We start from the raw sequence: 23,690 nt of genomic DNA, 5'->3' as shown, positions 1-23,690 counted from the left end.
GAAAAACAGGGTCTTACAGCCAGCCACTTGTGGACCAGTGCCTCTGAAGGCCTCTAGAGACTCTTGGATGACAACAGCCACACCTCCACCCCTGCCCTGGGGTCTCAGCTGGTGCCATACTGTAAACCCAGCCAGGCACATTTCCGAAAGGGGCACCCCCCCCCCTTTCAGGGCCCAGCCAGGTCTCAGTAATACATGCCAGGTCTGCCCCCTCCTCAGTGATCAGATCACATATAAGGGGAGTTTTGTTGATACTGACCTGGTGTTCAGTAGCAGCAGTCAGAGACCAGGGCCCCTATGAATCTGCTGACCAGGGCCTGGGTCTGAGCACAGAGGGCTGGAACACGCCACTGGTAACAAACACTGGGGGCATCTTCCCTGAAGATGGCCTGCCCTCTGGCTCCCACCATAGCATCCCCTACCTGTCACTCAATGATATGACCTGCCCTATAGCCCCCAGAGACTCCTAATCCATTTGCCCCCAATCCTGGACCTCTCGAGTCCCTGGTTCAAAATAGGGCTCCCTCCATGCACTCATACATCTTCACACACTCTCAATCACCCACAGGGTGATGGAAGGCCCTCTGGCGCACCAGCTTCTGCTCTCAGCGCTGTCAGAGCCCGACCATCACCTACCCATTCACTATGGCCCCCTCGGCCTCTCTCATTGGTCCACAGGGGGGACAACTCATCCACTCCTCACTCACCCCCCGTCTCTCACTCAGGAGGTAAGTGCTCTTTTATACAATCTCACGCTCCCAGACTTCCCCCCTTGTCTCTCACCCCAGGGAGGGAGTCCTTCACTCACTCTGGAGGGACCCTAACAGCTCTCTGCTGTCTCAGGGCCGGTTGGGAGGGGATGGCCAGGTTCTCACTTCCCAAACTCGCCACTCCTCACTACCAAGGCCTGCCACACCGAGGCCTACTGTACCACCTGGTACAGTATTCAATATACAGATTATAGACATTGTGTACATTAACAAAAATAAGCATATCAACTCAGTATCAATACTTCACCTTGACCAGAAATAAGCACACATTTTTTAAAAAACTAAATATTGTACAGTGTAAAAGTGCTTGGCATACCATTTTGTGCCTTTTTGTAGGCAGCCATAAATTTATCACTACGGGTTCTATGACAAATGCATATTGCCATGTACTGCAACTCAAGAAAATGATACTCTTTTAAAAATGGTTATGGCGATTTTCAAAACAGACATCAAGTGAAAATAATATCTGGACTAAACGAAGACTATATTCTTTATTTCAACATTACTTGGCTATTTTTTTCCTCAACTGAGTGACTATTTCTACTACTAGAAATAATGACTACTTCTATTATTAGAAAGCAAAACAAGATTGTGTACTAACCTCATGACCTAAGGTCATTCAGTAAAATACCTTAATCATGAGCCTAGTACATAATATTGTTTCACTTTCTCAGTACAGATACTCCTCACTTAACAACCACAATTAGAACCAGCAACTCCATCACTAAGTGACTAAACAAAACATCACGTGACTATGTCAGACTTATGATGTCAGTTTCGCCATGGTCATTAAGCAAATCACCCACAGCTGTTAAGGGAGACATCACGTGACTGCGACTTGAGATTTCACTGTGACTTTGTCAGAAGCCGGCTGTGAAGCTTGCAAATGGTGATCATGTGACTATGGGATGCTGCGATGGCCATAAGTTCGAGGACTGGTTGTAAAGTTACTTTTTCAGTGCTGTTGTAACTTCTAGCGGTTCCTAAACAGGGCACTTTTTAACTGAGGACTACCTGTAAAACTATTTCTAGGCAATACAATGAATTATTGACTAGATATTGTTACAGAGTAGTTGAATGTTAATAAAAAACACAATACAAAATACAGAATATAATGCAGAAATTTACCATAGCTATCCATAACAGGTTTGAGATCTTTGTACTGGCCAATAACATTGACAGTTTCCTGAACAGCCAGGTCTCTGTACTTGTACTAGGAAAAAGAAAAAGAATGTTTTAAAACACTTCTCACTAAAAGCAAACACACAGCACATCAGCTTACTAGAACTTCAACTCAGTGTTTGGAATCTCCTACTGCAGATTATGACAGATGAAGTTCTATGGTCACAAATGATTTTTCCCTTAACCACTTTTGCCTGTGAAACTGTTCTGTTGGATTATCACCAGGGATTGCAAAGCAAGCATAATTAACCAGGGACAATTATAAACTGTATCTCATGATACAAGGTGAATTAAACACAATTCCCTGTTTAAATTGCTTATGCGAAAGCCGAATGACCCTATTCCAAGATTCCATGTTATTCACAGTATATGAATGGAGGTCCAGAAAGTAAAGGAATTTCTTAATGAATCAATATAGACTAGGCAAATGAAGTTGCAATTACCTAAGATGTAAGTTAAGAGTAAAGTACTTGGGACAGTCTGGATGTTGCTGAATTCCCAGCATTCCTTATCACTGTTCATTCCTGCTGTGGTGCTGGAAAAGGAGTCCAGACATATCTGAAGGCCCACAGACTTCCAACCCTTAAGGCGGCGGTATACGGGCTGTATCCAATGGTGCCATTCCACATACAGAATGGCTTCTTCCTTTCCTGCACTCTTTATAACTGCTTTGGAGGGTTGAGAGATTTGTAAGGAAAAGAAAATGCTGGGCTATCAAAATAAGAGAAACTCCTGCTACATGAGCAGAGAGATGTATTTCCTTATCATCAGAAGCAGCTTGCACATATGTATCTATTTCATACATACACAGAGACACACATAGAAATATGTATGTGTGCAATACATATTAATCATTATTGAACAGATCAGCTGACTGTGGAGATAGATAGCAAGCTATAAATACCATTTCCTAGTAAAACTGTCAGTCTGCTTTCTCAATTTCACTGTTTACAGGATAACAAACTTAAGTTATTACATTCTGCTTTGTCCACACATATAAGTGTATGTATGCAAACATGCACTTATTGGTTACCTTATAGCTCACAAAAACATCCACAACCTTTCTAAAGTGTTGATAAACAACTTCTATATACAATATAGAACAATCACATTAGATGCATTTCTCTACCATCTCTTCTTCAAGATGATGAGTCATTCAAAACAAACCGGGATGATGCCAAAATGGCAACATTCATGTCTTGACATCTAATATAAGTGTGAGTTACAGCATTTGCATGATGGTGCCATTTCGCATGCGTTACCATTTGCCCTCCTTGCCCCCCCACAACCTATGTTAAAGGCACATATAAGGATTTTTATATGCTGCCACATCCAGTGGTAGGGAGTGCATATTAAAGACAGAAAATCAAAAAGGAGGCAAACTCTCAAATATTAAAAGGAATAGTATTTATTCAAGTGCATGGTAAGCCTAAGAATACCTGTTCTTACACCAAATTCATCTTCCAACTGCATGAAAAATTGTTTTCATTTTTATTTATTTTATTTATTTACTTATTTTCTTTCTAGTTCCTTGTATTTCTTTAAGTTAAACCCAACTGTGCAGCTAATTTCAAATATTTATATACACACACACACACACACACACACAAACACATATACATATATATATATTTACTATTCTTATAGAACAGAGAAGGAAATAATAGAAAACAAGGAGCTGCTAATTGGAAAATGATCTGGAAGAAAGGAAATAAAACAAAGTAAGGGGTGACTGAAAATTTGGAAATGACAAGCCAAGCAATGGGCTACGGAGAAAGACCAGTGGCCATTCATGTTGACCTTTCATTTGGAGCTGACTGTTGGAATAGGTGGACCCCCAGGATTTAATCACCTTTTATTTGTTGGTGCAAAAGTTGGTGTCTGACGAGGAAGCGGCAAACACTGTCCGCAAATGAGAAAAAAGTGAAAGGCTAATGCCTCCAGAAGTATCCCTATTCTCCAAAGAGAAGGCGCTATTGCTTTTCCCCTACCATCGCCGCTCAGAAAGGCTGGGCAGAGGCCTTCAACGGGGCGACTGGCTGGGCCGACTCAAGGCTGCTTTTAGAAGGACGCCTCAGAAGCAGGCTGGCATTTACCTTAACAAGCATTTTCTTCAACTGACTCTCGGACAAGGCCATGGCGGCGGTGGCTGCTCCCCGCTGCCGGTCGCGGTCCCTCTGCGCGTCGCCCCTGCCTACTCCAACTCCCGGACCCACAAGACCTTTTCCCAGCTCCGCTTCCGACAGACTCCGCGATCCGTTTCCGCTCGGCGATACCGCGGAACGTCACTTCCGGCGACTAACCCCCAAGACGCGTGAGAACAACCACAGAGGTTCAGCTTTGACCCCTCTATACAGCCAAATCATAGAGAGGGTCGCAGGGCAATCCAATTTTACAATCTGTTCTGGGTTGTGGATGGTTGGATATAAATGTGGTATTTTAATCACTGAGGTGTGGGACTAAGAGTGGGGAGACTCGGGTTCTAGTCCTCCCTCGGGCAAAAAACCTATTGGGTGATTTGGAGAACGTCACACTCTCTTGACCCAACCTATTTTAGAGGGGTGTTGTGGGGAAAAAATGGGAGGAGGGAGTGCTGTGTATGCCATTCTGAGCTCCTCAATCAAAGTCGGGGTATAAATAAATAACATCAAGAACAATGTACAATTATAAGTGAACTCATTACTGCTATAAAGGCAGTAATTTACTTTAAATTAAATTTAACCATCCAGAGTTGCTGGGAGTTCGGCAGTATATAAATTTAATGTATTATGGTTGGTCGCACAACCAGCCAGATGTTTTGACTGGGTTTAGTATTTTCATCCATCTATCGAGTCCTTCCCAAGGACCTGGCATAGGCAGATGTTGTTTAATAATATTAAAGGTATCATTGCAGAATGTAAGCTGTTCCAACTAAAGCTGCCTTTTGAACTGACTGATAGTGATGATGATGATAACAAGCACAACTAACCGCAAGACATATTCACAAGTGGGCTTACTTTTTTTTAATTACTGTTACTTGTTTTAAGATAAGGACAGGTGGCTTCCCAGCCTGCTATTCCTGCCCTTTTTCTTTTTTTAAAAAAAAAGGTGCCTTCAAGTCAGCTCCTGGAGACTGCCCCCTGCAGTTTTCTTGGCAGCATTCTTCAGAAGTGGCTTGCCAGTTCCTTCTTCCCAGGGCTGAGAGAGAGCTACTGGCCCAAAGTCACCCAGCTAGCTAGTGTGCTGAAATTCTGTGGGATATTGTTAATACTGACTCAAAATACCACCAATGCACCCATGAAATTGTACATCTCTTCCTCATTAAATCTTCAGCTCTGAAGATCACATAATGTAAAACAAAAGATGTACATCAGATACAATTAGCTTTATTAATATCTCATTAACAATTTTTTCCATACTGTAATTCTTAGAAACATAGTCTAAAGAAAAATAGCAAAAATCATTATAGGCATACATAATTACACAATAGACATTTTATCAAATATAGTGTAGCAAATCCTTGATGTTCTTGATGTTATCCTTCTTGTTCCTTTCAGTTTCTTGCACAGTTTTTTTCCCTGCTCCTTGGCTGATGAGTTTACAAAATTTTTATCAGTTTTTTTTTTCTTACAATATGTGTGTGAATTGCCACACAGAATTCAGATCACAGGGAGAGTGGTGGGAGATCTGCTCCCTTACTTTTTTGTACTGCTAAAAGCTTAGTGCAGTATTAGAACTAATCAGCCAAACATATTAAAACTTACTACTGCATAATAATGAATAGTGCATTTATATGTTGCTCCTGTCCTTTTCCAGGAGCATGGATCCAGCTTCAAGAAAAAGATTACTTTGGTAGGTCCTCCTGAACTTTAGGATGGGATGGACAGGAGGACAAAGCAAAACACTTCATATGCCTAAAACAGAGAGAATCCTCTGGGTCTTGGTGGTCGATGTCCATTTAGAGAATACCAGCATAATTACATACAACTTACCTTGATAGCAGCAATGTAATATGCTAACATTTTTTAATGCTGTTTGTCCAAGACTTCTTCCTAAATCTTTAGAATCTATACAGAACGCTCAATTTTTATATTGAGCCTAAAGTAATACTTGTGCAATACGGCCAAACTTCAGCGTCAGATGATTGACTTGGTAGTGTAAACATTTTTTTAAAAAAGCAGTTAAATATCAGTTGAATCGTGAACACTGATTTTATACAAAACTGCTGCTGGTTCTTTCTAAGAATTGTATATGATCCGTATACAGTCAATAGTATATTGGAGATAATGATCTATCACCTCTGACTGCAAAAACCTAACACCTTTGATTAAAATAAAAACTCACTTTTGAGAAGAAAGTTGAGTGGTAGTAGTGAAGGGCACAGCATGATGAGGAAAAGCCAAAAAAGTAGTTCATGATTAGTGTAGGAAACATCTTACATGCAAGACCATGGCCAAACAGTAATAGCTTCCTTAAGCCAAATGTCTTTGTCTAACTTTAATTACCATATAGTAATATTCAGAAATGTTTCTGCACGTGAGAATTTGTTGTTGGACCCAGTTAGTCATTAATACCTTTTCTGCAACTCTCAAATATTTTAAGGACAAAAATCTATGGTTCCATGGTAGTCAGAGTTTCAGTTGCTGTTGAAGGTCATTAATGGATGCAGCACTGGTTTGTAGTTTTTCAACTACATGATCCTCATCTACAGGCTTGATTATTTCAATTACGCCATTGATTCCAAGCACACAAGGCATACTTAAAAATACTTCACAGTTTATATTATAACACCCCTAGAAAAGAAAAACATGAGCATAGTAATTTATATGTACCTGGATTTTGCCAGAGGAATATAACATTTAAGGCACTTCAGGCTTGAATTCTACATTTGCCAGCCACTAATACTTGTAACATTAAATAAGCATGCAAGCAATTGCAGAGTTTAGATGTATTTTTGTCTGAGCTGCAAAATCCCAGATTGCCACTAGATGACAGCAGAGGTGCAGAAACTGTAATTCTTTGCTCTTATCTAGTGGCCTTCTGGAATTACAGTATTCCAAGTGCTTTATAGCATACAGACCACAGAAACCAAGAGTGAATGTTGTCTGCTTTAAGTCAGATTGGTATTTTAAACCATATTAGTTATCAAAAGGTGATGTCATGAGTAAGGATGGCGAGCAGGGGGCTCCCACCCAGACTGTCAAGCGCATGCGTAGCACTGAGGAACTGTTCAGCCATTCAAAGAGACACAGATCGGGACCGCCTTAACCTTTGGGGGTTATATGGCTGGGTTTTCCCACGCTTCCTCAGTTTGTTAGGATTCTTGTTAAGTACTACTAATAAATATTAGAGACCAAGTCATTGTCTCCGTGTGTTTCCTGGTAATCAGGACAGGTATGACTGAAGGTAAGCCAGCAAAAAGACTGATCATTTTAGTGTTTGACATTTATTGCTGAGAAATATAATTTCTTCTCATTGTATTATTAAGCATTTAAGAAACAGCTGACATATTTTAAAAAAACAAATGTATTTCAGAGGATGAGTGACAAAAATGTAGAAATGTAATAGTGTATACTCTTTATAAAGTAGTTTATTTTAAACTAGTGTATCCTACACTTTTCTAGACATCATTACTGTCCTGTGCTCATTTTATGATAATATATTAAATGATTTAACATGGTTTGCTGCAGCCCTCAAGGCAGCACAAACTATGCCAGCCTAAATTTGCAATGTCTTACATTGCCAATTTATACCCCACCTCAGTAATGAGGTCAATGTGTGGGACAATCCAAACAGTTTGCTGCAGGGCAAGTTATGATGTTATGAACAGGCTTTTATCTGCTGGCAGGAGAAACATCCACCAGTTGCCTTTTCTAGGCTGGGCTGGGCTGGGGCTGGAGGAGGAATGAGTTTTGTTAGATGGCTAGCGTGGTGGGTTTAACCATCTATTAGAACATTGAACAGCGAGCTTTACTTTAGAGAAGTCCCAATCTACCAAACTCTCTAGCCATCTTCCTGTTGCTATTGTTAGAATAAACAGACTAGGAACCTAGGGAGATGTTGGTCTACTGGTTCCTCTAGAGCAGGATTTCTCAACCAGGGTTCCACGAGAAGTCACTAGGCATTCCCTGGGAGATCATAATTTATTTAAAGAATTATTTCAAACTCAGGCAACTTCACATTAAAGAGGTATGTTTCATTCTTTATATTTAGTTTAAGAACACTGTGAATGCATATATACAGGTCTGCACATGAAACAAATAGAGTAATTTTGGAACTTCTGGCCTATATTTGAGCCTGAATGTGCAGGGGTTCCCCAAGGCCTGAAAAATATTTCAAGGGCTCCTCCAGGGTCAAAAGGTTGAGAAAGGCTGCTCTAGAGATACTGCTCAAGAAAATGGTAGACCAACATCTCTAAGCAATTAGAAAAGATCTGGTCTGCCTGCTCTAGCAACAGCAGCACCAAGTTAGCTAGAGAAGGCACTTAGTGAAGTCCTGATCTCCTGCTTTCTTTAGCAATGCTGGTGTTCCTCTGGTGTTTTGTCAATCCAGAGAGTTAAAAAAAAAATGGCCATAGAGTGAAGCTGACAGCAACCAGAAAGGAGGAGCTTTGCCCCCAGGAGTGAAAAGGAGCTGGACCAATTCCTGGTGCTGCCATGGTGGCCACTGCAGCAGCACAAATCATGAAAATAGTAACACTTTGATCAGGAGAAGGTAGAAAACAGTATCTCCACACTGGATCAGAAAAGCCCAAAGTCAGCTGGCCTCTGCTATTGGATGGGGATGAGAAGAAGGCTGCATCACCCAGAAATTCTTCCAGAAGTGGTTAGCCAGGTATCCTCAAACCAAAGTTAGGGGGGCCTGTAGATTCATAATCTGTTTTCCATTTTTCTCATGTTTTTCAACTGTCATCTATAGACTAATGTTCAGTCTGCTTCAAAAGTAAAATCAAATCAGTTTCCTGCTTACCTTCACTATGGCTGATACAGAATGTATTTTCCTTTTATCATTCAATATAGTGTCAGTCAGATCAGCTATTGACAGACCAACAGACCAAGACCTTTGGCCTTTTCCTTTCAGAATTTCCATGGCTCTAAATAAAAGAAACATATCTAGGATTTAAAACAGACTTTTCTAGCAAGCAATATATTCTTTTTAGCAGCCATATATTTTCACCAGAGTTGTTATGCTCAAGTTCAAATGTTTTATGGTTAAATAAAGTAGACTGTGCTACTCAGATACAGGTGAACATTTACATTTAAGCTAAAATCCTATACCCACTTATATAGAAGTCCCATTAAAATAAGTGAGATTTACTTCTAAATAGATATATACAAGATAGAGGTACAAATGTTTTACCTGTTAGTCACCATCTGTTGATCATTAGGATTTGTTAACTTATCACCAGGATGATTAATTGCTGAATTAAAAGAACTCCATGCTGCCACTGTGTAAGAGAACTGCAGTTAATTTTCTTCTCTAACGTTGGGGTAGCGAGCATAAGGTGACTTTGTTTTCAGGGTATGTGCTTTTAAAAAGAGATTTATGTTAACATTTGTAAGCCTCTAATCATAAATGTTTGCTTTTTAAAATTGTGGCCTGCTTCTTGCAATAAAATTTAGTTATTTCTGCTTCTGACTGCATTTCACATAACCTTTTTTTTTTGCTAATAAAACATAGCACTAAAGAGAATACAGAACACATCCTCTGAAGCTATCCCAATTACCAGCACTTGCAAAAATATTGTGCATGAGATCATATTGATGACAAAGCACAACAATCTAAACACACTGCAAGCAAGACAAATTAGTACTACTATGTATGTATGTTATGCTGATAGGTAAAGGTAAAGGTTTCCCTTGACGTAAAGTCCAGTCGTGTCCGACTCTAGGGGGCGGTGCTCATCTCCGTTTCAAAGCCTTGGAGCCGGCGTTGTCCATAGGACACTTCCGGGTCATGTGGCCAGCATGACTCACGGAACGCCGTTACCTTCCCGCCGAAGCGGTACCAATTAATCTACTCACATTTGCATGTTATGCTGATAGAGGTACAATATTCCTTCTAATTTCTGCTATTAGCTATTGGCAGAAGTTTGCCAAGAAAACTGCAAGGACTTGTCCACGCAGTCTCTGAGAATTGGGCATGATTGAACAGATTAAAAAAAAAGCAGCAGCAGCAGCAAATGTTTTACAGGTACACCTTGTTTACTGACTGCCTTGTGCAGCGACCATTTGAAGTTACAATGGTGATGAAAAAATAACTTTGCGACCAAGGCATGCATTTATGACCTTTGCAGCATCCCTCAGTCATGTGATTGCCATTACAGTCAGTATATGTTATCCTGTGCCTGACCCATGGTTGAGGAAAAGGAAAGCACAGTCGTGGTCAAGTGATTTCCCACTTAGTAACCGCTATGTTTAATGACCAAGTTGCCAGTCCCAATTGTGGTCGCTAAATAAGGACTACCTATGGTTAGAACCTCACATTTTCCATTTTTAAAACTGTACCTTCAGCATAAATTTCAGTGTTTTCTCATACAAATATATAAGTGCCCATTTATGTTCTAATTCAAAGTTCAGAAAAAATTTAAAATGTAGATTCCTAAACCATACAGTAATTCACAATTTTACCTTTGTTTCCTCCTTGTTCACCAATAATCCAATTGTCTTTACCTCTGGTTTGGGCTTTCAACAGATTCGTAATAACATACTGGAATCTTGCTGAATCCAAATTACAACCAATTCCGATAACTCTGCTTTTAGGAAATCCACTCATCTTCCATGACACGTAGGTCATTATTTCTACTGTACTTGTAATAAAACATATCAAGGAAATGGAAAATTACATTCTTAATTCAATATAAAATAATGGTTTAAAATTAAGTAAAGACCAAGAAAACGTTCATCAGTAGGTGCAAGAAACTAGGTACCAGGCATTTGTTTCAACAGTATAAAGCGTCTTGTAAATGTGACTGATCTTTAATAACTTTTGTATTTAGACTCTCTTTTTAAACTGAAGAAAAACTATACTGCTGTTTGGGCAACTGTTTGGGATTAGGCAGAACAGTGGAATGCTCTACAATACACTGGGTACATACATCTATTCATTTATAAGATTGCTGATGAACCAGAGGTTTTACTGTTTCTCTGTGAACAGCAGCAGAGAAATAATAAATGAGCAGGATTTCTTGCATAATGAGAAGTTTTAATCACCTTAAGGATTAGATCGTGTTGGAGACAAGATATGAAAGGACTTAGTTTAGTATTATTTATCAGACTTTGGATAACACAGATTACTGATGTTTCTCATATCCTCATTTAAAGCACAGATGTAACTCTGAGAACTGGAGGGAGAATATGGGCATCCACAGCAGTCCTCAGAGGTCTCTTTGGAGACCTCTGAAGACTAATGCAGTTCATATGTCAATTACTACATGCATCTCATATAATCTGGTAAACAACAATTAGACATTTGTCCATTGCTTTTTTCATTTTTGGGGAAGTCATTTTTAATTAGGTTTCTCTACAGAAGCAAGCAGAAAAAGGCAATGGCAAACCACTTCCAAAAGAACATATGCAGGTAGTCACCAGGAATCAACACTGATTGCACACACACACTGAAGCAAGCACTACAATATATACTTAGGAGAGCCAGCAGCGTCTGCAGAGGGTCAAAAAGTCAGTTTGTTTGGTCGCAACTGTGCAGTTGAAGCCCTGCCCCTTTTGTACGTGCACCAACACTGTACACATATACAAAGGGGCAAGGCTTCAACTGCGTGGTCGCAACTGCCATTTTGACTTTTTTGATGCTCCCTCCATGGATGCCCTGGGCAGAGCTCATGGAAATTGGGCAGTTGTTAGGTGCCAAAATAGCAAGGTAATACAGCTTTGATCCTATAGGATTGGGTTTTTAAATTATTCCTTCCAGAATTTACATAATTTATGTAAATTCTTACGGATGCCAAAGTTTCCTTCAGCTTCAAAAACTTGTCCTGCCCTGTTCTGCTGATGCCTTCCTTCAAATCAGAGATAGAATGGGTGCCACCCATTGATTTCAATAAATTGATAGGATTGATTTTTGAATAATAGAATGTGTTAGGGTTAGGGTTTAAAGAGTATTGTTAAGAGCCAGTTTGGTCTTGCAGGTAAGGCAACAGGCTAGAAACCAGGAGACTGAGAGTTCTAGTCCCGCCTCAGGCATGAAAGCGGGCTGAGTGACCTTGGGCCAGTCCCTCTCTCTCAGCCCAACTCACCTCACAGGGTGGTGGTTGTGGGGAAAAGAGGAAGGAGTATTAGGTTGTTCGCTGCCTTGAGTTATTTATAAAAATAATAAAGGAGGGATAAAGTAAATAAATAAATATTAGTTATCTGCAAGAACTACTGGAATAAAAAGTTGAGTATCACTATAAGTGATACGGATTTACGGATTTATTGAGCATGGAGCAAAAATATTACTCTTCAATGTCAGGAAAATAGCACTAAAGATGGACAGTCTTGGACTGTCAATGTGTGTTCACTTTTGTATATGAACATAACAGAAAGAATGACAGATATTATGGCCATGTTGTTAAGGTTTTAAAAAATTAGTCTGATTTTTGTAAATAATACACCATGTTTCTGTTCTTTCCTCTGCTTGTTTTTGTATGTTTTTGCTCTCTTAAAGAATTGTAATCCTGATACATCCTCATTGTTTGGGGATAAACAATGGAGTTTAATCATGCAGCAAATCATATAACCTTTATACAACCTTTGAAATCAGGAAGAAATGTACTGAGGTTTTTAATTTGCCTAAAGGGAAATTCCAAATGACCAGCTTGCTATGTAGAACAAAATAAGACAACAAGCAGATTTTTTAAAAAATTGACCTAATACTCAATGCTGCTATTTTGTGGCTGAGGATTATGACAAAATAACATACTTTATAATCCTCATTAAGAAGAAGTAAAAAAAAAATTAAGAGAATATCAATTGCAAATCATACCTTGGGATCAAAAACTCATAAAATTATATTAACCATTGCCATACAGTACCTGGTTGAGAGGCAATAAGCAGCACACTGTGTTGACTGTAATGAGCTATTGATGGAATAATGCCTCTGAACAATTCCACATTGCTCTGTACAACATCCAGATAGGACTGAGCATTGCCCAAAGAATTAACTGTAAGCACCACCAATTCTGAATCCGCTGAGGCAGAAAAATCTAAAGAAATATAAAGAAGGAATTGCAAGTCATTGCCAAATATAACTCTAGTTTTTAACAACTTTTTTTTTCAAAAAGTAAATCTATGATAATACATGGACCCTTTTCTTGATTGAAATAGATAGGCAAACATATCACTTCCAACAACTTACCTATATATACAGTTAACAGAGGAATTATTACTAGTAGTACTGAAATTAAACTAATGGCAAAAAAACAACAACTAAAGAACTGAGTCCATTATCTACTATCTTTGCCAGAGATTTCTGTTTACCCTCCGTTCTTTCCCTTGACCCACTGGAACAGAGTTTGGATCAGGTAGTGGCCACCAGTGAGGATGGGAATTCTGCTCCAATAAAGTCTATATTGCTAAATACACTGAACACAATCTATGTGTATTAAATGACTTAAAATAAAATCTCATGGGTAATGACATAAGCAAATAACACCTGGTATGTTCTGCCCATGTTTTGGAATACATGTAGAAATTCTCAGGAAGAATGTAACACGCATTAATATTGTACATATGTAAGTAACTGAGTATGTTCTGTCTGTATTTGCTTAGCTTTGAGACAAGTACATTAACCATTTATGTATATGTAGGATCATCCGTACAGTACAATCTATGCCCAAAATTGAAACACCGAAGTGAGAGAGGCTTCCAAATAGGAATTTTGCACCCTGTAGAGTAGCCCAAGTGGATACTTCGGCTTGCAATATTGCTAGAAGACACTATATAACGCTACCTCGACTAATTTCCACCTTTGGCAAGGCAAAGATTTCCAGGTCCATTGTTCCTCCTTTCACTGTAGCTTCTGAGCAGTCCAAGACAACCACCTTGTCAGCAACATCCTAAATTGATTCAAAAGAAGGAAAAATGTTTTTCACCAAAGTGAATATGGATTGTATACTGAAAATAATTTTGTGGGATTCAGTCCAACAATAATTACAGGACTACAAAAAGTTAAGCAGCTACTTTTTAAAATATCAAATTCTAAGTATTAAACTAAGAAGAAAGTAATAGTGAAAGCCTAATCATATTGTAATGATTGCCTATTCCAATAAAAGGAGTCTCATCAGTAATTACTAGAGAAAACTAATTTATTGAATGAATAGTATGCAAAGTACGAAGAAAGCTGAGAATGAGCAAAAGCGCGCCAATTACAAACTTAAAAAGCCTTGCTCCCGTTGCGAACCCTCCCCTCAGGCTAGCATAGCAACCACCCCCCCAGATGCTAGCAACCGTTAGAATCGGCCTGAGAAAGTAACCTTGAACAGCAGAGATAACCCAAACATACATTCCAGAAGATCACAAGTCAGCACAAAGGAAATTTACCAGCGTGGCCAGGCAGGCACGCAACTGCAGATATGACATGTGAAACGTTACGAGGAACCATAAACATCGGAACGGGAACATGACACATATCTCATCAAAAATTCCACTGAGTTCAGTAGGATTTATTCTGAGATTAGATGAAAAAATCTACAGTAAAAGCACCTTTTAAGCATTGGTAACAAAACTATTCATTTAAAAACTGGATCAAGAACAAGTTTTATTCTTTTAAATGTCATTTATTTGTATATAAATTACTGATAGTATCATTAAATCATCCATTTTTTTCCCTTTGTAGAAACCATTTGTTTGCATGAGATTAAAACAGACCAGGCACAATTCAGCATACACTTATTTGCCTGGATCATGGATTCTAGTATTTAGAATTCTGCTTACTTTTTTACTGTTAGGAAACATAATTGTATTAGAGGCGACAGCAAAAAGTCTTCCTACAAAAAAATCTTCCTATGGAAAAAATTGCTTTCTGAATAAACATGCATAGGAATGCACTGTTAATCTCTAATAAATTAATTACTTCTAATCATAATTTAGAACACTCTTATGGAGAATATATTCTGTGAATGCAGTCCTAAATTGCCCCCCCATTATTTTATTACAATACAAACTTATTACAGAAGCAAGCATAACAGTAACTCTGTATGAAATGCATACCTTTGCTGAAATAGCCAGGATACAAGCAAGGCCCAGATCTCCAGCCCCAACTACTGTAACTTTGTGTAATCCTCCATCATTTTTCTTTTCTTCTCCCTTTGATTGTCCATTGTTTTCACCTAAAAATCATGTGTAATTTGCATAGCTATAAATGCTGATGCTCACTGAAAATAATTTTTAAAAATGCCTTGGTCTGGTTAACTGTAATTATGGTACTCTAACAAATAAGAAATGTTATCCAATCCAGTCCTATGCATGCATGTTTACTTGAAAGTAAGTTTGCTGTGTTCTGTTTGTCTTACTCCCAGATAAATGTGCAAAGGATTGCACCCTGATTTGTTTTTCTTTTTAGGCGAAAAGAGAAATATTGTTGTCGCAGCTAATGGGAGATTTGTTCCCAAGTGGGATCTGATTCAATCTGAGCTATGGGAAGGGCAAAGACCTCCTTCTCTCTATGATCCAATCCGGCAAAGCCTATTCCATTCCAACTGTTTGTTACACAAAAAGCTGATAGATATAAGCAATGCCAAACTCAGAAATGCACTTATAGCTTGGTCCTAGGGACCATAGATTTAATAAAGGAAATACTAACAGTTCGGTAATTTTTCAGAAACTATATGGCATTGATGAACTTTCTACTCCAGCACCCGTATCTGATTTCTACCATTTTTTCCTACTTTCTAATGTAGTGCACAACCCTGGGATTTCTGTCTGTTTTTACAATTAGCATTTTTTTTTCAGATGAACTTCCTGAAGTATTACACTATACAGTTTTATTACAGGCAGAGAAACTGAACAGGAATGGAGGTTAATCAACTCTACACCTTTATGCATAAAACATTCTATATTTGCCAAATCTCTGCCTGCCTTTCAACCCTTAGTTACACAGGGAACCCATCAAAATGAATTAGTAGCTCTAGTAATAAAAAAGTTGGGCAGCCAATGATAAATCTTGATGTAGTAACCAACAAGCTTTTGCCGCTCTGTCCATCACCCTATTTATACATGATGGACCTTTAAAATACCTGATAGATAACAGCAACCATTCCATATCCCATCCACAAACTCTCAAAATATCCTTTTCCTGCCTGACACTGGACAGTGCATTCATCAGTGCTAGTTCAGTAGTAGCTTGATAATGAGGAGGGGAAGCTGGACCAAATGACTTTGAGTTATTTTTCACACAGGTAAAGGAACAGGGAATTACCAAAACAATGAAAAGATGCAGACTGCCCCACTTTCAAAAAGGGGGCAGATTGCCCCTCTCCCATCAAAAAAGCAGGAAGAAATGGACAAGAGTTTTGACATCATAGATTGCCTATATATAGGCATCTCACCTGAAAGTATTTGCTGGAATTCATGTTGTGTAATCTTAAATTTCATACTAATAAATACAATTACTCAGAGCCCTTGGATTCTTGTTCCTTGATGAACTGTTTCCAATTCAGACTAAAAGGACCGATATCTGATAAGGGAAGGGCTTTCCACTGCGCCAAACTTGTTCTAGATCCTATGCTTTTCTGCTATAATGTAGCAGTTTACTGATTTTGACTCTTCCAGGAAAATCCAAAACAGCATTATCAACATGTTATGAATTATACACATGAATGTCAGATAAGAAGTTTCCAGAAAAGATGAGTACCTTCAACAATTTTTGTGATATAAGAAAGCAGGTCCATCTGTCTGGCTTTATCAGAAGATGATAATGCATACAAGGGAAGTTCCTCTTCAAATTTTGTGCTCATTTCCTTTAACAACCCTATAATTATTGACTGTGGCTGTAACAAATACAGGAGAAATGAGAATTTATATCTATATAACAGATATACTACTTACAAATATTTTCTAGTAAAATTTTTAAGAGGTAGCCCTTAAGATATCTAAACTGCCTGGAAATATGAGGCATCACAGGCATAGATATTAAGCACTGACACAAAAATATTAGAATACATATCAAAATAATATTTTTCTTCATAGTTTCATGACCCATTTTCCAATTTTCTCCTACAGACTAGAATAATAAAGAAACAGCATAGAAGCAGAGTTATATAGATGGAAGTGCCCTGATTTACATAGCTAGATTTACAAAAGGACAAGAGCATATCCTAACACTGTTTCTGAGTGAATCCTTAATTGTTTTTTTACTTATGAGTGATGGTTATTAATTCAGAGCTGGGATGCTGCTGAAGTCCTGTCTTGCTGCCTAAAGGCTGTGAGGGTTTAGATGGGAGGACACAGATTGAAACTGAAGCCTAGCACATTTTGTACATTGGGGTTCTCTTTCGGCTCCAGTGATTACACTGAATGGGGAGGCACCTTTCCTGAAGAAGTAGATCCATAACTTACAGGTCCTCCTGGACATGCAGCTCCTGTTGAGCATCGGGTGTTGGCTACAGCCAGGGGGCTCCTGCCTAGCTTTGGCTGGTTCATCAGTTGTGACCTTCCCTGGCACAAGAGGACCTTGTAACAGTGGCTCATGGCCTCATTACCACCTATCTAGACTACTGCAATGCACTCTACATGGGGCTGCCTTTAAAAACCATCCAAAAGAATGCAGTGGCCTGGATTCAGTTGGGGTTTGGATGCTCACTGGCAGGTATTGCTGGGAACCTGTCATACCTGTACTGGGAGCCCTACATTGATTGCCCAGTAGTTTCTGGATGTAATTAAAGTGTTGGCTTTAACTTATAAAACCTTTTATGGGTTGCTGCCAGACCACCTACAAGTCTGCATTTCCTTATGGAAGTCAGCTCGACCATTACAATTGTGCTGGGAGAAGCAGCTGATGGTTCCCCATTTTTGGGAGGTCAGGAAACCAGCATTCAGAAGTGTCATTTGTTGGTGGTGGCACTGGCCCTTTGGAAGGGCCTTGTACTTGAGGTTAGATCTGTTCCTGCCTTTATCATCTTCTGGAAGATGCTGGACACCAAGATTTTTCAGAGGGCATTTGAGTTGTGACACCACTTTGGTATTGTGTGTTTTATGGGTTTTAGTCCTCCTCTGTATTTCTGTATTTTTATTTTATTGTATTTGTAACCTACTGACAATTGGTTAGATTGTGGTACAGTAAACATCAAATAAATAAATAAAGGATGGATGGATGGATGGATAGATGGATGGATGGAAAAAAGCCACTTCGTTTGGGGATGAACTCTGCAGCCACTCCTGAGTAACAATGGTTGACTTGACTTTGTTGATAAGGAACCTGAAAACCTAATACTACCACCCATTCCACATGCATAAGGACAACCATTTTGCTATTCAGATAAATTGTATTTTCTCTCATATTGCATGTGTTATGTGTGTAATTATACATGGAAAACTGATAGCTGCTACTAAGAGGCACAAAACTAAGGTTTATCACGTTTATAATAGATTTTAGTAAGATAATAAATATAATTTTATGTAATGCATTTATGTAATTCTTACATGGCTCCAGGCTTGTAGATAGGGCAAGTAAATCCTTCCATGGACATCTACATGTTTTCCTACAGAAATTCCCATGTTAGCAGTAGGCTTCAGAAAACAAATTGGTGGAGTAAAAGGATAAGAATCTAAAATCCATATGCAAATTGGAATATTATAAGTGTTACCTGTCAAAATACAAAATATAAATATATTTAGCAAAGATGAATTTAAATTTATTTTTTGCAAAAGCCCCAAAGAATTAAGTGCAAATTAGTTGCTAAGACTGTTCATATCTTCAGCAACACCAGTGGTAGCTACTGCTGTTGCTTCAAAGGTGGAATGCCTTTTTTATTATTGCTTTGTAATGATGTTGTTATTCTGCATTTTAACTCTGTCAGAATTACATGCAACTTAAATAATTTATATGCAGCTCTTCAATTATAAATATTTCCAGGTCAGTTTACAAATGAAATACAGAAATGACAATCCTGAATTTAAGGCAACTTCCCACTGCCAAAGAATAAGTATACTGGAAAAAAATAATTGTACTTGTACAGTTAAAACTCTACTCTTCTGAAGAGACATTGCAGTGTATGTGTTACTGTTATATTTGTTGAGTATTTCCTAATATATTATTTGGAATGAACTGATCAGATATCAAGAAATACAAAGGAAACATTCCTTGAACTCACCCTGATATTTTACTGGAACAGTACTACTAAAGTTCAGAAGGTCTTTCTGGGATCCATCCTTAAAAGCTGAAATTCAAAACATTATATAACTATGGCTTTCATTTTTTCCTTTAAAATTCTCTTAATTTAGGACTGGTATATATTGTGGCTAACATTTCAAATCAGCTGGAACAGTCATTCATTTTATTTAAAAAAAATTAAATGTATATATACATAAAAGTATATGTATATATAACAGAAATTACACAAAATTTCAAAGCATCAGTATAGAACATAAAAAGTAAATTCAGCAAAACACAAACACTTTCTAAAGCAGTGTAATGCTATAGATAATACTATTCCAAACAATAAGAATGCTAATAAAAAATAGCAGCACATAAATATACATTTTGCTGTACCATCCCAAATCTTAAAAAGATATAATAGTAAACGTGATTAATTAACTGCTGAAAATTTAAGAACATTATACAATAAGATTGCAATCCTATGCATACTGCCCCAAAAATTCAAATAGAACAATGGGTTTAATTCTATTAATATTTAATTCTATAATACCATTAATACGCATGTTATACTATTAATGCGGAATGTACTTCAGGGGGCTGAATATATACTGTATACATATTCATTAATATTCAGCATTTATTTCACTTTTTATTTATTTACCTGATTTATAAGGCCCCCCAATTAAAAAAAATTGCAGATAATGTATCTACCCCCCAAAATAGAAATTCTTACTGTAGGTGCTCATGGTGAACCTGATGTCAGGATACAACTCATTTATATGCTTCAGTTCTTCTATGGTCAGATCTCGGAATTTATACTGGAGACAGAAGAAAGGCAATTTCAATAATGTCAAACATGAACTACAGGGCTATGTGAAAGAAAATGTCTTAAAACAGCAACTCAGATTGCAGAGTCCATAAAGATATGCATCTGAAATTTCTTCATTGAGCAAAATGTTCCACAGAATGTGGGAAGGGGGGCATAAAAGGGTGACTTGATAATAAAATCAGGATGTCTGCATGGTTAAAATGTTCTAACAGAATTTAGGAGGACACGCAGACTTAAGTGGATTAGGAGAACCCAAGTGGGATGTGGGGGAGGTCACAATACATAGGTATGTTCACCACCTTGAGTTCTTTATAAAAATAATAAAGGCGGGATAGAAAATAAATAAATAAATAAATAAAAAGTTAATAGCTAGTTCCTGAAGGGACTTATTTTGCATGAGAGTCTCTTATGACAACATTCAGTACACAATCCTGTGGCATGTATGCTGCAACATTATGAGTGGACCAAATCACGCTCAGACTGTAGACTTCATGAGCAGCAGTCCAATTATACATGTTCAGAACAAGATTTATATCATATAAGAAACGCCATCCTAAGTCATAACGGAGTGTTTATGATTTGGGCTTTGAGCACATCAAAGGTTGTGTTAGAGAGCTACCCAATCCACCAATCTTTGAGCTGGCAGAACAGTATGCCAGTGTAAATTGTGCCCCCGTTCCCTATCCCTCTTCCATAACAGTAACAAAGCTGGTGAAGAGTGTTGTCTTTAAATACTGCAGGCCAAGTTAAGGAAAGGGATTGGTGGGTGCCCCCAGGTTTGTTTCCCCTCCTACTCACAAGCAGAGAATCAACCATCATTTATTCTCCCTCGCATGGGATGGGGAGAGTCAGGAAAATTGGGGCTGGTGCCTAAAACAGTGAGTTTAGTCATCTGGTCAGTTGTCTAAGAGCTCGCAGATGTGCAGTGGCATGCTCTTGCTCAGCACAATACCTGTCAGTCATGCGATTTGTGAACAGAGGCCTGCTCTCCTGAACGACTGCTGCACAGGTGTCCAAAACAGAGAGGACACTGGCGTGGAGAAAGGGCACAGGATGCAGTGGGAGGTGACAATAATGCACAAGCAATGTCCCTGACCTCTCTTGGAAGGAATTCTGTTCTTATGGCCAGCAACACTTAGCTCATGGATAACTATGGAGAACAGCATACTAGAACAGCATAACAACAACAATCATCATCCTAGCTCTGGCACACCGAAGTGTCAAAATAGTAACCATTCCCCAAGTAATAAAAACAGTAAAATGTATGGCCATGTGAGATCTCGCTGTCAGCAGAAATCTGTAATGCTGCCAATAGTGACAGAACTAGTAACATATAGCTGGCTCTCTTTTCTGGCTTACATCACCTTTATGCAGGATAAAATTAGAGCACCCTCAAGGCAAATACTTTGGAAAGTTCCAGTCAGACATTATGTGGATTTCATCTCTCTGAAACCCAATCAAAATGGATCCCAGCCTCTGTGTCAGCAACCACATCACTGGTGAAGTATGGCAGACCATATTCACAACAAAAAAAATTGTGCTAGAAGAAAAGGGAAAACTCTACTTTAAAAATGAAGCAGCCAGGGAGGACTTTAAAATACCTCAGCTGAAGGCTGGGGATAAGAGAGAGGTAATCCCACCAGGACAGAGCAGAAAAAGGTTGTTTCTATGATACGTTTATGCCAAGGTATGGGAAAAAGGAAAAGCAGCATAGGCAGTGAGTTGTGTAAACAATCGTGATTTATAGTATTCAATAAAGTATAGCAGATAAGCCCAGTCACAAGCTATTTCCTCATTAGCGAATTATTTTAATTTCCTCATTACTGGGTCCGTGAAGTCATCAGGAGACCAGCTCAACAGAAAAGAGACCCTACATCAAACATCACTGTCCCACCGTATTGATGATGAATCCGGGCTTTCTACCCCAGAACAAGAGCTAGGGGACGGGATTAGATGCTATAAATTACTCAGGAAGAAATAGCCAAAGTTTAAAGCGGGAAGGAAAAACTAATGCCGCAGGGTTGAGGAAACCAAGCGAAAGCATGCATCATCTGCAGTGGCTGAACTAGGAAGACCAGGTCCAGCACCTTATGCATTGACAAACGGGAAGAAAGCAATCAAGGGGAGAGTAATCTAATGCAGTGTTTTTCGAACTTGGCAACTTTAAGTTATGTGGACTTCAACTCCCAGAATTCCGGGAGTTGAAGTCCACACATCTTAAAGCTGCCAAGTTTGAAAAACACTGATCTAATGGATTCAGCTGGTCGCTCCCTCTCCCTTCAAGCCAGGGAAGGCGTCCCAGAAGCGGCTCGCGCTTCTCAACTCTCCTCTCCTTCGCCCCGCTTCGCCGCTTGCCTTGCTCAGCCACTTCCGCAACTTCCCCTCCGAGAATTCCATTGCTCGTCCGCGCTGCAGGTTCGGAGGTGCAACGGCACTGCTTCCGGTTATCTTCAGCTAGAGAGAAGAGACGGCAAGCGCCAGGGTCCAACTATTGGAGGGCGGGGCAAGAGGCAGCGCTTCTCGTCTTTTCGCTCTTCTTGCGAAAGGTGCTGACTAAGGCGAGGAAGACACGCGCCGATCTTCCCCTTCTGGGAATGCTGAAAAGTCAAGCTGTGGCTCAGGTGGCCGTGCAAAACGTCAGACCGAATCCAGCTGTTAGAGCTATCTCTGTTCGAGACAAACTGGGAATCGTTCCCCTGCGGCATTCTTCATTAGACGAGACGCGTACCAGTCCTAATTAAAGGACATTAGCTGGCGTAGCATTTTCCCCCGGGACAGCTACCTCTGTCAGAGAGCGAATTTAATACTCGTGCTTAAAGGCGTCTGGCCGGAGCCGTAAAATAAGCTATTTAGAAGGCAGCCTCCAGAGCCAAGCAAAGTTAAACGTCAGTTCGGTAGGGCACCCTGATTATCGTTGGGATGGGCAGCTTGGTATCCTCCAGGCATTTTGGACTACAATTCTCACAGTCCTTTGTTATTGGCTAAATTAATTTGAGTTGAAGGGGGCTGAGCACGAAATTACCTATCTCTGGATAATTTTCAGGGAGATTTATCATGGTTTTCTTGAAAGCAATTTTGCATGGAAATCGTAGGTTTTAGCAAGAGAAGTTGCAAATGATGGATGACAAAATCGCTTGAAAAGATAGGAGCTGTGAATAAGTGCTTGTTTGATTGGTGGAGTTGGCACAATATACCGTAATAAAATGTAACTTGCTAGTTTTTGGCTTAGCACTGTAGGGACCCAATCAGTGTAATTAGTTTTTTTGTAAGAATTTTATTAAGTTTGAAACAAAGATTAAAAACTACAAAAAAGCAAAAAAACTACAAAAAGAAAAAAAAAACCCAAAAGAGTGTGAAATACAAACAAGAATTATGAAGATTACATAAAGAGGTGACTTCTGACTTTCATAACAGTATGAAAGATTATAAAAATCACTAAACACAATTGCTCCTTCCCCTTATATTAAAAGAAAAAAAATATATGAAGCTCCAAATCAATTCCCCCTGCAAAAAGAACATTTAATTTTTTTCCTTCCTACCGGTATTCTATATATTTCTGTCCACTATAATAGAAATAAAATTAGAAAAACATTTAAATTGTTTACTTTTATAATTAATAA

The 23,690-nt window shown here is 38.9% G+C and overlaps 2 protein-coding genes across 4 annotated transcripts in view; both read right to left on the bottom strand.

Moving 5' to 3' along the window:
* Positions 1–4,173, bottom strand: part of TSG101 (tumor susceptibility 101) — a 43,653-nt gene extending 39,480 nt beyond the window's left edge. For 2 of the 3 annotated variants that reach the window (XM_063289375.1, XM_063289376.1), the window contains exons 1-2: positions 4,049–4,173; positions 1,899–1,983 (exon numbers count right to left, since the gene is read on the bottom strand). In XM_063289375.1, coding sequence (XP_063145445.1) covers positions 1,899–1,983; positions 4,049–4,090 — 127 coding nt within the window. In that variant the 5' untranslated portion in view covers positions 4,091–4,173. The remainder of the gene's footprint in view (positions 1–1,898; positions 1,984–4,048) is intronic. The other variant, XM_063289377.1, reaches the window with a different exon arrangement.
* A 1,128-nt stretch (positions 4,174–5,301) lies between these two features.
* UEVLD (UEV and lactate/malate dehyrogenase domains) lies at positions 5,302–22,553 on the bottom strand. Its single transcript, XM_063289374.1, has 12 exons — positions 22,426–22,553; positions 19,975–20,059; positions 19,237–19,302; positions 18,566–18,729; positions 16,779–16,914; positions 15,137–15,255; positions 13,878–13,983; positions 12,961–13,131; positions 10,562–10,735; positions 9,291–9,378; positions 8,901–9,024; positions 5,302–6,724 (listed from the first exon to the last, which is right to left on the bottom strand). Exons 1-12 carry the CDS (start codon positions 22,465–22,467, stop codon positions 6,560–6,562), a joined length of 1,440 nt encoding a protein of 479 aa, XP_063145444.1. The 5' UTR covers positions 22,468–22,553; the 3' UTR covers positions 5,302–6,559.
* Between the last annotated feature and the right edge of the window lie 1,137 nt (positions 22,554–23,690).

This window comes from Candoia aspera, chromosome 1, assembly GCF_035149785.1.
Source record: "Candoia aspera isolate rCanAsp1 chromosome 1, rCanAsp1.hap2, whole genome shotgun sequence".
Taxonomy (NCBI): domain Eukaryota; kingdom Metazoa; phylum Chordata; class Lepidosauria; order Squamata; family Boidae; genus Candoia; species Candoia aspera.
This window is presented reverse-complemented; position numbering and strand designations above follow the sequence as displayed.